The sequence below is a fragment of the Ailuropoda melanoleuca genome, chromosome 10, assembly GCF_002007445.2.
Source record: "Ailuropoda melanoleuca isolate Jingjing chromosome 10, ASM200744v2, whole genome shotgun sequence".
Classification (NCBI taxonomy): domain Eukaryota; kingdom Metazoa; phylum Chordata; class Mammalia; order Carnivora; family Ursidae; genus Ailuropoda; species Ailuropoda melanoleuca.
Genome location: NC_048227.1, coordinates 82651309 through 82664129, shown reverse-complemented (window position 1 = coordinate 82664129; position 12821 = coordinate 82651309). Strand labels below are relative to the sequence as shown.

Sequence of the window (12821 nt, the reverse complement as noted above, 5' to 3'; positions counted from 1 at the left end):
TCCAGGAATAGTAGAGTTATGTTATGAGGCCAGTGGAATAGAAAGTCATGTTAATGTAGACAGTGAGCTATGTGGGTGTGTTCAGTTTTCCTAGACTAATATCTTAACTCTGTCACTTACTAGCTTTAAGATCTTGGACAGGTTAGTTATCCTTTTGGTGAATCAATTTCCTCATCTGTAAAATGGGCATCTTAAAAGTACCGTCTCCTGGGGCTGTTGTGAGAAATGAGTTAATGTATACAGTAGTCTCAGATCAATGCCTGACACATTTCCCCTCAGACCCTACCTACCACCGCTTCAGCTTCACAGAATGTATGTTAGAGAAATAAACGCTTTAGATAGTCATATTTTACTTCATATATGGACATATATTTAGCTGATGTTTTCAATTTGTATTGCTTACATTTATACACTAAAATCTGGCTGCATAATTAGCTCAACAACATTTGCATGTCTTTTAGATACTCCCAGCCCCTACATGAAGAAATAGCATTGCATAAGCATCTAAAGCACAAAAATATTGTCCAGTATCTGGGCTCTTTCAGTGAGAATGGTTTCATCAAAATCTTCATGGAGCAGGTCCCAGGAGGTAAGAGATGTTTTTCTTTCTTTAAAAAAGTATACATTTTTAAGAGCTTGAAGAGGAGCACGATTGAATGGGATTTACTAGTTTACAGGTCTTAATCTGTCTAAGTTAAAAGATAAATTAGATTATGTTCATTGCAGCATTAATTACAAGAGCCAAGATATGGAAACGACCTAAGTGTCCATCATTGGATGAACGGATAAGGATGATGTGTTCTATACACGATGGAATATTAGTCATTCCTAAAAAAGAGTGACATCTTGCCATTTTCGACAACACAGATGGACTGTGAGGGCATTATGCTGAGTGAAATAAGTTTTACAGAGAAAGACAAATACTGTATGATCTCACTTCCATGTAGAATGTAAAAAAAAAAAACCCAAAAATCCAAAACAAACAAACAAAAAAAACCAAGCTCATAAATAACAGAGAACAAATAGGTAGTTGCCAGAAGTTGGGGGGGGGGTAGGCATGGGCAAAATGGGAGAAGAGGGTCAAAAGGTACAAACTTCCAGTTACAAAATAAGTAAGTCCTGGGGGTGTGATGTACAGCGTGGTGACTAGAGTTAACACTACCGTAATGGGTACTTGAAAGTTGCGAAGAGAGGAGAACTTGAACATTCTCGTCACAAGAAGAGAATGTTTTTGTAACTATGTGTGGTGAAGGTGTTAACTAGACTTACTGTGGTGATCAGTTTGCGGTGTGTATAAAAACCGCATCGTTATGTGGTACACCTGAAACTAATATAATGCTGTATGTCAATTACACCTCAATAAATTAAAAAAAATTAGACATGTGACACTGCGTTGGCAGTTTATTGGAAGACAATAAAAGTATGCTGAGCCATTTTAGTATCAGTCATTGTGACTTGGATCAAAGTTAGGGACTGAGTGGCCTTTCCTTTTGACTGTATTAGATAATGAGCATCTTCAGAGCGTTTGAGAGCCCAAGCATCTAATACTCCACTTCCTGGGCCACCAGGAATAACCAATACATGTTAGCTTAAATTAGTGTTCGCCATTAACGTGCTTGGAGGAACGAATTTGATGAAATTTTATCCGCTGTTTCTCCCTGCTTTACAGGAAGCCTTTCTGCTCTCCTTCGTTCCAAATGGGGCCCATTGAAGGACAATGAGCAAACCATCGGCTTTTATACGAAGCAGATACTTGAAGGATTAAAATACCTCCATGACAATCAGATAGTCCACCGGGATATAAAGGTAGGATGCGCTAGGATTCATGTTTACAAGTTCCTTGGTAGGTAACTGTTTTCTTGGCAAAAGTCGTACTGTGTTATGGGTATTAATTTAGAATCGTAAATAAATAAATCTGAGAAATAGCAGAAATATAAGATACTCCCTCCTCTGCTCTAAGTCAGTTACTGGTATTCATGCCTTATCTCTTCTCCTCAAGGAATAAACCTCTCAGCCATGTTCAGCCAACAAAGTCTGAGCTTCCACTGCCCACCCGACACTGCTTTAGGCGCTTTGCGGGGGGGAGGGGCACAGCAGAACAAACTTGGACAGGATAGGGTCCCCACTCCTGAGGTGCTCACGGCTGCTTCATCTTTGTATCCCAGCCCAGAGTAGCTACTCAGTAAATATTTACTACATCAATGGATGAATGATTAGGAGGGGGAAAAAAAGATTCCCTCTTCTTACAAGTATCATATACTCATTGTTAGAATTAAAATTAAATAACTCATTTGGGGCCGCCTGGGTGGCACAGCGGTTAAGCGTCTGCCTTCGGCTCAGGGCGTGATCCCGGCGTTATGGGATCGAGCCCCCACATCAGGCTCCTCTGCTATGGGCCTGCTTCTTCCTCTCCCACTCCCCCTGCTTGTGTTCCCTCTCTCGCTGGCCATCTCTCTCTCTGTCAAATAAATAAATAAAATCTTTTAAAAAATAAAAATTAAATTAAATTAAATAACTCATTTGATTCTCGTTAAAAAGAGAAAATTCAAAACTAATAAATTTCTGACAAAGGAGGGACTGTGGAAAGGAAGTTACTATTGCTATCCCCCAGTAAACCCAGATCTCGTTTGTTTGCCATATCCCTAAATATTTCCAGGAAAAGAAGCAAAACAACAGAATAAAGTGAAATGACTAGGAGATCATGACTATCTTGATTGAATTGATCCCACACAGGTAGCCCCTACAGTTGACAAACCACCCCAAGCTCTAACCAGACACCTGTTTGACTTTGTGGCCTGCGTCGCAGATTGGGAATTGATAATATGTAAACAAAAATGGTGTCAAGAATTCACTGTCAGTTAACTATTAATGGAGAGTACAGACTGAGTCCTTGTTTGCTCTAAGGACAACTTTTCTTGTTGGACTTACAAGCCAACAACAAACAGTAATGGAAGAAAGAACATTTTTGACTCAAGTCTTTTGTTCTCTAGGGCGACAACGTGTTGATTAATACCTATAGTGGTGTTCTCAAGATCTCGGACTTCGGGACATCAAAGAGGCTCGCTGGCATAAACCCATGTACTGAAACTTTTACTGGTATGTTTTTGCAGTGATGTTACAGATCTTATGTAATTAAAGAAATAATTGCTGCATTAGAGCCTCATGTGAGAGATAAAGTCAGTCTGGGTTCTCACAGACATTAATGTGCCTGTAATTTGATGCTCATTGAAAAATGTTATGCAGAATTTGATCTGGCTCTTTTCTCATCTTGTATTTCTATGATTTGCTCAGTCTCCTGCTTAATGCCACTGAAAAAAAAATTTCTTTTAACTCTCAATTTGTTACTTGTTTTCCCCTTCATGTCATTACTTCTCTCCTGGTTGGCTATAAGCACTATAACCTGACAAGAATTTTTTTTTTTAACATTTTTTAGCCCAACCTCTCTGTGATTCTTACTCATACCTTAATCACTTCCCATTTGAACTATGAGTTCCTAATCTGTTTACTCCCTGTGGCCTATTTCCTACTCACAATATAAATAACCGGTAGAATTTCAATTCAGAAAGAGGAAGTGACTCACCAATTCAGAATTGGGGTGGGGAGAGAGCTTGCCTCAGAAATTAGGCAATCGAGCCACCAAGCTACCTCTGAACAAAGTCCTGGGGGAGTGGAGACAAAGTGATTGCCAAAAACGTAACAAGAGGAAACCAACGCTCTGAGATGAATGACTGCCCCACAGTTACAGGAGGGCGTCTGGAACTTCCATTCTGGTCTCCACTCAAAGGTCTTACCTCTCCACTTTGCTGATTCTCATGAGGTGCTGAGTCCTCGTTATTACCATCAGAGAAAGAGTAATTTATCCAAAAAAGTTAATGAATATTTTGTGGTCTAAGATAAAGCACAATGGCCAGATATCTTCCATGTCTGAATTCTGTGAGGTGCGTGGTAGGACCTCAATTTTGCAGATGAGGAGATTGAGAGAGAGAAGAGAGGTCACAGCTAGAGGTCACAACAGTCTGTAATGATAGAACTCGGATTTTTAAGCTACCCTTTGTTCTTTGCTTTGACTTCCTTGTTCCAGTCCATCTTCCTCTCCACATTGCTGATGTGTCTGTTCTGGTAGCCTGGGAGGGGAAAAGGAGAGAGAGAAATTTTGTAAATTTTCTCCTCAGAACATTCAGTCAGCAACGCCTCAGACCCAGTTCCTACCCTCACAGCAATGGGTATTTCAGGGCACGGCATTGAACACATTTGAAAGGTATTTTTTTGAATAAAATTAATTCCAACCTACTAGTAACTTTAAATGTCTTTCCATTTCTTGCCTCATACTCTCTCAATTTGGCAAGAGATATTTTAGATGCTGCCAAGACTCAGTAACTTCTTATGGGAAAAGCCCTGCTTTCAGACATTTTATTTGGGCAAGATGTTAATTTAATGCCTTCTGCTAATCTTAAAGACATGGGTTTTTTTAATCCCCAAAGGAGTTGTAGTAAAGCAGTCCTCCCAGAGTCCTTTGTTTGCACTTCTCACACTGGCCTCACATGAGTGACACATGTCACCAATGTGCCTGGTCTGTCTCCAGGGCTGATCAAGAGGACTTGGAGGGGTGCACCTTGATCTGCTCATGGCTATAGGCCTCACAGGTACTCATTCAACCTCTGATGAACGGACTGGAGACATTGACCTGTTTGGTGATTTGGTGAGAGGGAAGGCAGCATTAACCACCATTTACAGAGTGCTTACTATCTCTCTGACTGTGTTAAGTGCTTTTCATATTTCACAGAAATTCATACATCAGCCCTAATTCTTTGGAATCAGTATGCCAATTTATGATGAGAAATTGAGGTTCAAAGAGTTTGAATAACTTGCCCGAGGTCACAATGCTAGTAAGTAATAGAGCTACGATTCAAACTAGACTTAACATGCCAAATGGAATTATCTTCTCCCCAAACCTGTTCCACCCACACTCTTCTCCATCTCAGTTGATGGCCTCCCAAAACTTAGAGGGATCCATGGTGCCTCTCTTTTCTCACACCCCAACCCAATCCACGAGGAAGTCTACTGGCTCTACCTTCAGACAGTGTCCCGAAATCGGACCACTCCTCACTGTCTCCATGACTGCCACCCTCAGCCCTCAACTGCGTTGCCTCCAAAGCCTGTTCTCCCTGCTTCAGCTCTTACCTCCTACACTCTCGTCTTAACACTGCAGCCAGAGTGATCCTTTTAAAACATAAATCAAGCCCTCTTACTCAGAGACTTCAGTGGCTTTCTGTTTCTTTCAGAACAAACAAATGCTGAAGTCCTAATATGGTGAAGAAGGCTCTGACCTGATTTGGAGTACATTACCTTTAGACCTCATTTTCTACTCTTCCGCCTTGCTCACTCTGTGCCAGAAACACTGGCCTTTGTGCATTCCTTCATTGTACCATGCCGCAAGGCCTTTGCACATGCTCTTCCTTCTGCTAGTAATACTGTTCTCCCAGCTCTCTGCATGGCTAAGTCCTTGTCCTTCAAGCTTTATCTCAGATGTCATCTCAGTGAGCCTACCATGGCTGCCCTCCCTGGGTGCTCTTGCTCCCCCTTCCCTACCTTTTTTTTTTTTGTCATTGACACATCACTTTCTAACCTACTATATAACTTACCGATTTATTATGCTCTACTTTAATGCCTGTCTCCCACTGCAAAAAATGCAGGCTCCATGAGCTCAGGATTTCTGTTTACTCCACTGCTATATTCTAAGTGCCTGGCCCACAGTAGGTCCTTGATATAAATCTGCTGAATGAATGAGCGGATTAAGTGGGATGTCAAAGTTCACACTTTGAGCCACTAAGCTGTAGTGGTTTCATGGGTGATTGCAATGGTAAAGAAACTCTAAAAGAGATTATTTTCAAGTAATTTTTTTAGAACTTTGGAATGAAGCTATATAAGGTATGGATTTTAGAGTCAATACTCTTACTTGGTTTCCTTAGGCTAATGTACAGATTGGCTTGTGTCTTCATTATCTGGCTCTGTAAATCTCTTTATATAAAATATTATATGTCATGATTATGGAATAAAGAGAGCAGATATGAATACATAACTACCTGGGGTTTTTTTTTTTTTGGCATTTGCTCTATGGGAGATAAACACAACTGGCAGTTAGAGCCCTTTGAAATATTATCTGATGAATAAAAATATTGCGTAATGTGTTAAGATGTTACTTGAATTGTCCAATTTTTAAGGTTCGCTGTATTTTAATCAGTCATGATTTCTACTCAGATATTCGTACAACTTAAATTCTCTAATCAATTCTATTTTAGACCCAGATACAAGAAAAACCAGTAATAGACTTAAACACATAAAATTTTTCTAGAAGACCATTTGATTTTGTTTACATCATAAAAAAAAAAAAAACCTACCCAGATACTACAGTTCATCATCTGTAAATAGAGAAATCATAGCATTTTTGTCTTAAGGGTAGGTGATTTGAGGAGTATAGCTATAACCTTACCCTTGCCCAGGTGAAACGCTTCCCTCCAATAGTGTTGCTGATTTCAGCCAACAGCAGACATGTACAGTCATATGTGAACTTGCACTTAAGCTACTGTCACATAATGAGAGCTAGAGGATAACCTGGCAAGATGACAATACTTGACAAAAATAATATACTTTTATTTGGTTTTATGAACAACAAGCAGCCAGTTTCTAGCCTATGTTGGTGGGTTTCCTAAGAACAATTTCAAGGAATGGTGCATAGCAGTTTCACCTATAAATCATGCATGAGGCATTCATAAAAGGTGTCTGTATTTATCAAAATGTCTGTCAGTTTGGTTATGAATCAGAAAATACTGAAGTAAGTCTTTTAGCAAATGCCTCAGGATTTGAAATAATTGAATATGGCATCTTGGATGAGTTCCTGTTTGCTGATTATATCATTTGTATGAGTATATCAGTAGCAGGGGATGTGGCAATAATCTGTTCCTGTTCACACTTCTGATTCATTGTTGGATTTGGGGGAATCACCCAGCCTCTCATTCAAGTCACTGAGACAACTGCAGTCGAGTGTTTATCTGAGATATACCAGACTAGAGCTAGAACCAAGCATTCTTGGCTCCCCATTTAATGTTCTTTCCATCATACCGTACTCTTCAACTCTCTCATACCGTGTAGCCTTTTAAATCTCCTATGTTTCATTGTCCTCTTCTTCACTCTGTCTGGTGATTTGTCTGTACTGATGGCTTCTGACCTGTCTTTGACCTGTTAAACCTCTTATTCCATGGACCACAGGCACACAGCAGAACCCATATATATTTGATTTACAGAATAAGGGACACCAAAAATGATTTACATTATTTTTAACAATGACTTTCAGAATCTTCATGCTTTTGTGATTTAGAAATAGGAATCAAAACGGAAGAATTAAGCATTCAATTTAGAAATTGAGAAATATAGATTGAGGAAAAATGGATGATTGACCTAGACTTTTCCTGGAAAGATTAGAAGTATACGTAAGAGGAATCTTCATGTATTTGGAAAACTAATTGCAAAAAATATGTGTTGATATATTCTCTGTTGTTCTCAAATGACTCATTCTTAGAAGTTTCTAAGAGGTCCCGATAAAATGATGCCTTATTTATACTCTACTATCTAGGAGGCGAGAAAGTATCTATTCATGACCAGATCACGTTGGCGAGCTAGTCTTATATCCCTGATAAAATCCACCGTAACAACTGCTATTTCCATTTTTATTAATGATAGAGAAAACTGGAAGTCTAGAAAGATGAGATATTAAGACCTGAATCATGCTTTTAAAGTTGTCTTATTTATGTGGACAGTTCAAGCTGTCATGAGATGTTCATCTGTTTTCTCTGTTTTCAAGTGGAAGTGTGTTTGAATTACCCCTAGGCACCCTTCAGTATATGGCACCAGAAATCATAGACAAAGGACCGCGAGGCTACGGGAAAGCAGCGGACATCTGGTCTTTGGGCTGCACCATCATCGAAATGGCCACAGGGAAACCACCTTTTTATGAACTGGGAGAACCACAAGCAGCTATGTTCAAGGTCACATTTCGTATGTCTTAAATGTCTGAAAAACCATTCGATAAAGCTATTAGGTATATATTTTTTTAGGCAAAAGGGAAGGAGCCTAGGTAAGCACATTGAATGTGCTCTCAGAGCTCATTGAAGTCAAGAAGATTCACTCTGCTCAAAGTCTGTGCGTATGCCTCGCACTGAGGCTCTCTCCCTGCCTTAGATTTCTCAGCTATAAAGTGAGATCCCATGTAACCTCATCTAACTGCCTTTTCACAGTGCAGCATAAATAACACACGACTCCATGGAAGACTATCTAAGCTCTTTGGGAAACAGTCTGAAAATCTTCCATGGAGGGAGATATAAAGACATTTTTACTTCATTTAAGTATTAAATCAAAACAATATTCTCCTTTATCATAAGAGTTTGGAGGCTCCATTAAGAAATAGGTGGGGGGTGCCTGGGTGGCTCAGTCCTTAGGCGTCTGCCTTTGGCTCAGGGCGTGAGTGATCCCGGCGTTCTGGGATCGAGCCCCACATCAGGCTCCTCCGCTGGGAGCCTGCTTCTTCCTCTCCCACTCCCCCTGCTGTGTTCCCTCTCCCGCTGGCTGTCTCTCTGTCAAATAAATAAATAAAATCTTAAAAAAAAAAAAAAAGAAGAAGGAAAGAAATCGGTGGGCAGGGACGCCTGGGTGGCTCAGTCGGTTAAGTGTCTTCGTTTAAGTGTCTGCCGTCAGCTCAGGTCATGATCCCAGGGTCCTGGAATCGAGTCCCACATCGGGCTTCCTGCTCAGCAGGGAGTCTGCTTCTTCCTCTCTCTATCCCTCTGTTCTCTCTCTCTCTCTCTCGCTCTCTCTCTCTCAAATAAGTAAACAAAATCTTTAAAAAAAAAAAAAGAAAGAAAGAAAAGGGTGGGCAATAGTTGCTGTAACTCTATTGGAGTAGGAAGCAGCCCACCTCCCAAAATAGGGAGCACCGAATATGGAAATAGGGCTGACAGAGCCCAGGGGCCACAGCCTCAGAATCCAGGGACTGAGCAAAGCAGTAACCTGCTCTGAGTCCCTGCCATCCCCACCTGTCCTTGTCTGAGACACTGCCAAGCCAGAGGAAGGTTTAAACTGAGCACCTGTTTCCCAAGAAGTGAAGCTCACCGTCTGCTGTTCTCTAAGGCAGAGGACTTCCGATGAGAATCTGGTTTCTTTCCCTGCCTCTGCCCGTGTTTCTAGCACTTAGTCCACTGTGAATAGCTGCTCATGAGGGGCCATGTGTCACATACCTTCTGCTTGTGTAGAAAGCTTGGCTTCCTTTCAGCTTGAAGATGATCTGATGGGATACTGCTGATACAGAAATGAGGACTGTAACCAAACCAGACGGCAATGAAAGCTGCTAAGAGAGCTGCCTTTCTTGACATAAATGGGTGTCCTTCTCTTCTTGGTCACTGTTTGAAGTTTTTGCCCATCTCTAGGATTTCACTCTGAAGTGCTGCTCCATTACCCACAGGTGCAGGGATTATTATACAGTATGTTTTAGATGAAATGACGTAGACTCTAGCACTGATTTATAGTGTTTGAATCTAGGCTCCAACACGGTCAAACTCTTTGATGACTTTGGGCAAATTGCTTAACCCTCTTTTTTTTTTTTTAAGAAATTTTTATTTATTTGAGAGAGAGAGAGAGTGAGAGCACAAGTGGAGAGGAGAGGGAGAAGTAGGCTCCCCACCAAGCACGGAGCCAGATGTGGGGTTCAATCCCAGGACCCTGGGATCATGACCTGAGCCGAAAGCAGACGCTTAACCGACTGAACTACCCAGGCGCCCTGCTTAACCTTCTTATACTGCATTTTCCTCATCTATAAAATGGGTATAAAAATAGTACCTATCTAATAAGGGTTTTTTGAGACGTGTATGAGATAATATGTGCATAACACTTAGAATAGTGTCTGGCATATAGTAAAGGCTATGTAATTACTACAAATAACTGTATATTGTTGCTTATATAATAATATGCTTCTATAAGCTGCATAATAACAAAAAAGATTTCCTTAGAAAATTTTCACTACTAACTACATGAAAACATTATTGAAAAAAAAATTTAGAATGGCAGCAATGAGAAGAAAATTCTAATTGTTACAAAAATTCTGTGTTTAATTTTAAAGTATTTTAAAATATCTCTTCGTATGGGCAATTTGAGACAGGAAAAATATTCACAACTCACAGCATAGGGGAAAGAACACAGGCTTTAGGCCAAACAAATTAAGGTTTGAATCCCAGACCTGCCTTTCTAGAACGTATCAGTCACCCCTCTGAGATTCATTTTTTTCATTGTTATAACAGGGATAATATCTAATCCACTGGGTTTTTGGAAGTATTCAGTGGAATTCATCAATCAAAAAGCCAAGCACAGTTCCTGGCACATAGCTATTATGGTCAACCCAGTGGTCTCAATTAAAAATCTCTTTCCTGCGTGCCAGTGTGCTAACGTGTTCTAAAATGTCAAGGTCTGGATTCTTACTTCACAGTGCTGTCTACTGTTGTAACATAATTGCTTGGTCTGTGTCACTGATAAAGTTACAGAAACACTCTGGAAACTTTCCATAACCTAGAGGAAAAAAGATATCCTCTCTCACTTTGAGGAAAGGCATGAGTTTGTAGAATACAAAGAAGGATTTTGTTGTGCAAGGGGACCAAGTTGTCGATCCTGGAGCTCATGTGACGAGATGGTCACTCAGAAGCTGCCTTGTGTCGTGTCTTAGGTGGGGATGTTTAAAGTCCACCCAGAGATCCCAGAGTCCATGTCAGCCGAGGCCAAGGCATTCATCCTGAAGTGTTTCGAACCAGACCCTGACAAGAGAGCCTGTGCGAACGACTTGCTTATTGATGAGTTCTTAAAAGTTTCCAGCAAAAAGAAAAAGACACAACCCAAGCTTTCAGGTATGTGGTTGGATTGAAGAGGATATGAGTCAGAGTCACTAACCCTAAGCTTATAAGGTGGAAGGCTTTTCCAGAATTAAAGTAATCTGCTTACAGATATCACTGGAAATTGGCGTAAACATTAGCAGTGTTCGTAGACACGCGGTTCTGGTGTCCGGAAGGTGCGGCACCGTCAATGTCACGAGTGCTAGGACCTCGTGCGTAATAGTCTTTCACCACCTGGTTAGTAGGTAGGTCGTATGTCAGCATCTATAGCAATCTCACATCCCTGCTACAAGGGTTAAAGTGTAAAAGGGGTGAAATATAGCTTCTTAGAGCTGAAACTCTAAATGGCCACTGATGGGCTACAGAGCTATTATGGAGCTGTTAAAACTTCCAAGCCATCCAGATAATATGTTCCTTTTAATTTTAGGAAAATACATATTGTCTCTTAGAGGATATCTTTTGGAAAAACTAGCCCCTGCAAAATGAAAGAAAGAAAAGAGATGGTCAGTTATAAATAAAACAGCAGTGTAAAAATATAAATTGCCTTTTGCAATAATTTCCATAACTCATTTCAGAAAGGAAAAGCAAGTAAATGATCCCTTTGTTGTTGACATTTTTGTGTTTGTTTGGGATGAGGAGGGACCGATTGAATGTTTGCAAAGGACATTGATCCCATTTCAAGCATCCACTTTTTTGTTATCTCTGTTTAACAACAAACCCAGCATGTGCTTATGTTGCTGTTTGCTCTTCTTCCCACAGCCCTTTCAGCTGGATCAAATGGTGAGTTCGTTTTTATATTGCCCATTGAGCTGAAGTTTGGTGCATCATCATGGGATAAGCTCTAGATTTCCCATTAAAAAGCCTCATCCTCTGCTTTTTTGCCTCCATGGGAAGCTCCCGGGTACCAGGGACGTGCGCAGCTGCAAGCCTGGCCCGGCTCATTCCTTCAGAACCCCCTCTCCTCCCTAGGAAAGCAACAGCAGATGTGCTAACCCAATTAGCAGCTAAAATCCCATTTATAATTGCTCTTAGGTGTTACAGAGCACTTTGTGCCTCCTGTTAATTAAGACTACAAACTATAACCTGGTCTTACCTCTCCGAAATGAATGCAAGCTGCAGGACTCTTCCTTCCCCACGGGTTCTTTACAGGTCATACCCAGTTTCTGTCCAGAGGAGAGGCCTCCACCTTCAACAGTACCCTCGGCTTCCCCTCCAGGGAGGAGTGGGACGGTGCTGATGAGGAGGACCTCCTTCCCCCTTAGAGAGACGGGACTTGTCCCATACTAGACTGCTCTCCCATGGCCACACAGAGACCCAGAGAATTCAGGAATTCATTTTAACCTAGTAAACACTTGCTGTGCATTTGCTGTGTGCACAGGAAATGTGCTAGGCCCTGAATATAGAGGGATGAGAAGAACACAGTTCCTGACTTGAAGGAGCTGTTGTTTTTTGTAGGGGGGCACACAAGGAAAAAATCCACTACACCATAGTGTAATCCAGTCAGTACAGAGGGAGTCGTGGATGGGGCGTGGGAAGCCAGGAGAGGTCAGTCCTAGCATGAGTTGATGCCCTATGTGTGAAACCCCACTGTGTGTGAAGAGAGCGGGAGGTGGCTCAGCACTGCTGGGGCTTAAAAGACATGGGGAGGTGTTGGAGCTGGAGGTGGTGAGCGGGAGCATATCCCAAAGGGCTCCCTACAAGAATTATCAAACAGGAGGGGAGAGCCAGGGAAAGACTTTAATCTGGAATTAAAGTCACGGGGTCTATAATTCTATGATAATAGAAATGTCCTCTGTCTACACTGTCCCATCCATTAGCCACTAAGCATATGTGCTATTAAACACTTGAAATGGGGCTACCTTGACTAAGGCGCTGAATTTTAATTTTAATTTTATC

General features: G+C 41.1%; 1 protein-coding gene across 1 annotated transcript in view; it reads left to right on the top strand.

Moving 5' to 3' along the window:
* Positions 1–12821, top strand: part of MAP3K5 (mitogen-activated protein kinase kinase kinase 5) — a 197507-nt gene that overhangs the window by 151008 nt on the left and 33678 nt on the right. Inside the window, exons 16-21 of the mRNA XM_034669190.1 lie at positions 462–589; positions 1670–1806; positions 2991–3096; positions 7885–8042; positions 10763–10940; positions 11685–11705. Coding sequence (XP_034525081.1) covers positions 462–589; positions 1670–1806; positions 2991–3096; positions 7885–8042; positions 10763–10940; positions 11685–11705 — 728 coding nt within the window. The remainder of the gene's footprint in view (positions 1–461; positions 590–1669; positions 1807–2990; positions 3097–7884; positions 8043–10762; positions 10941–11684; positions 11706–12821) is intronic.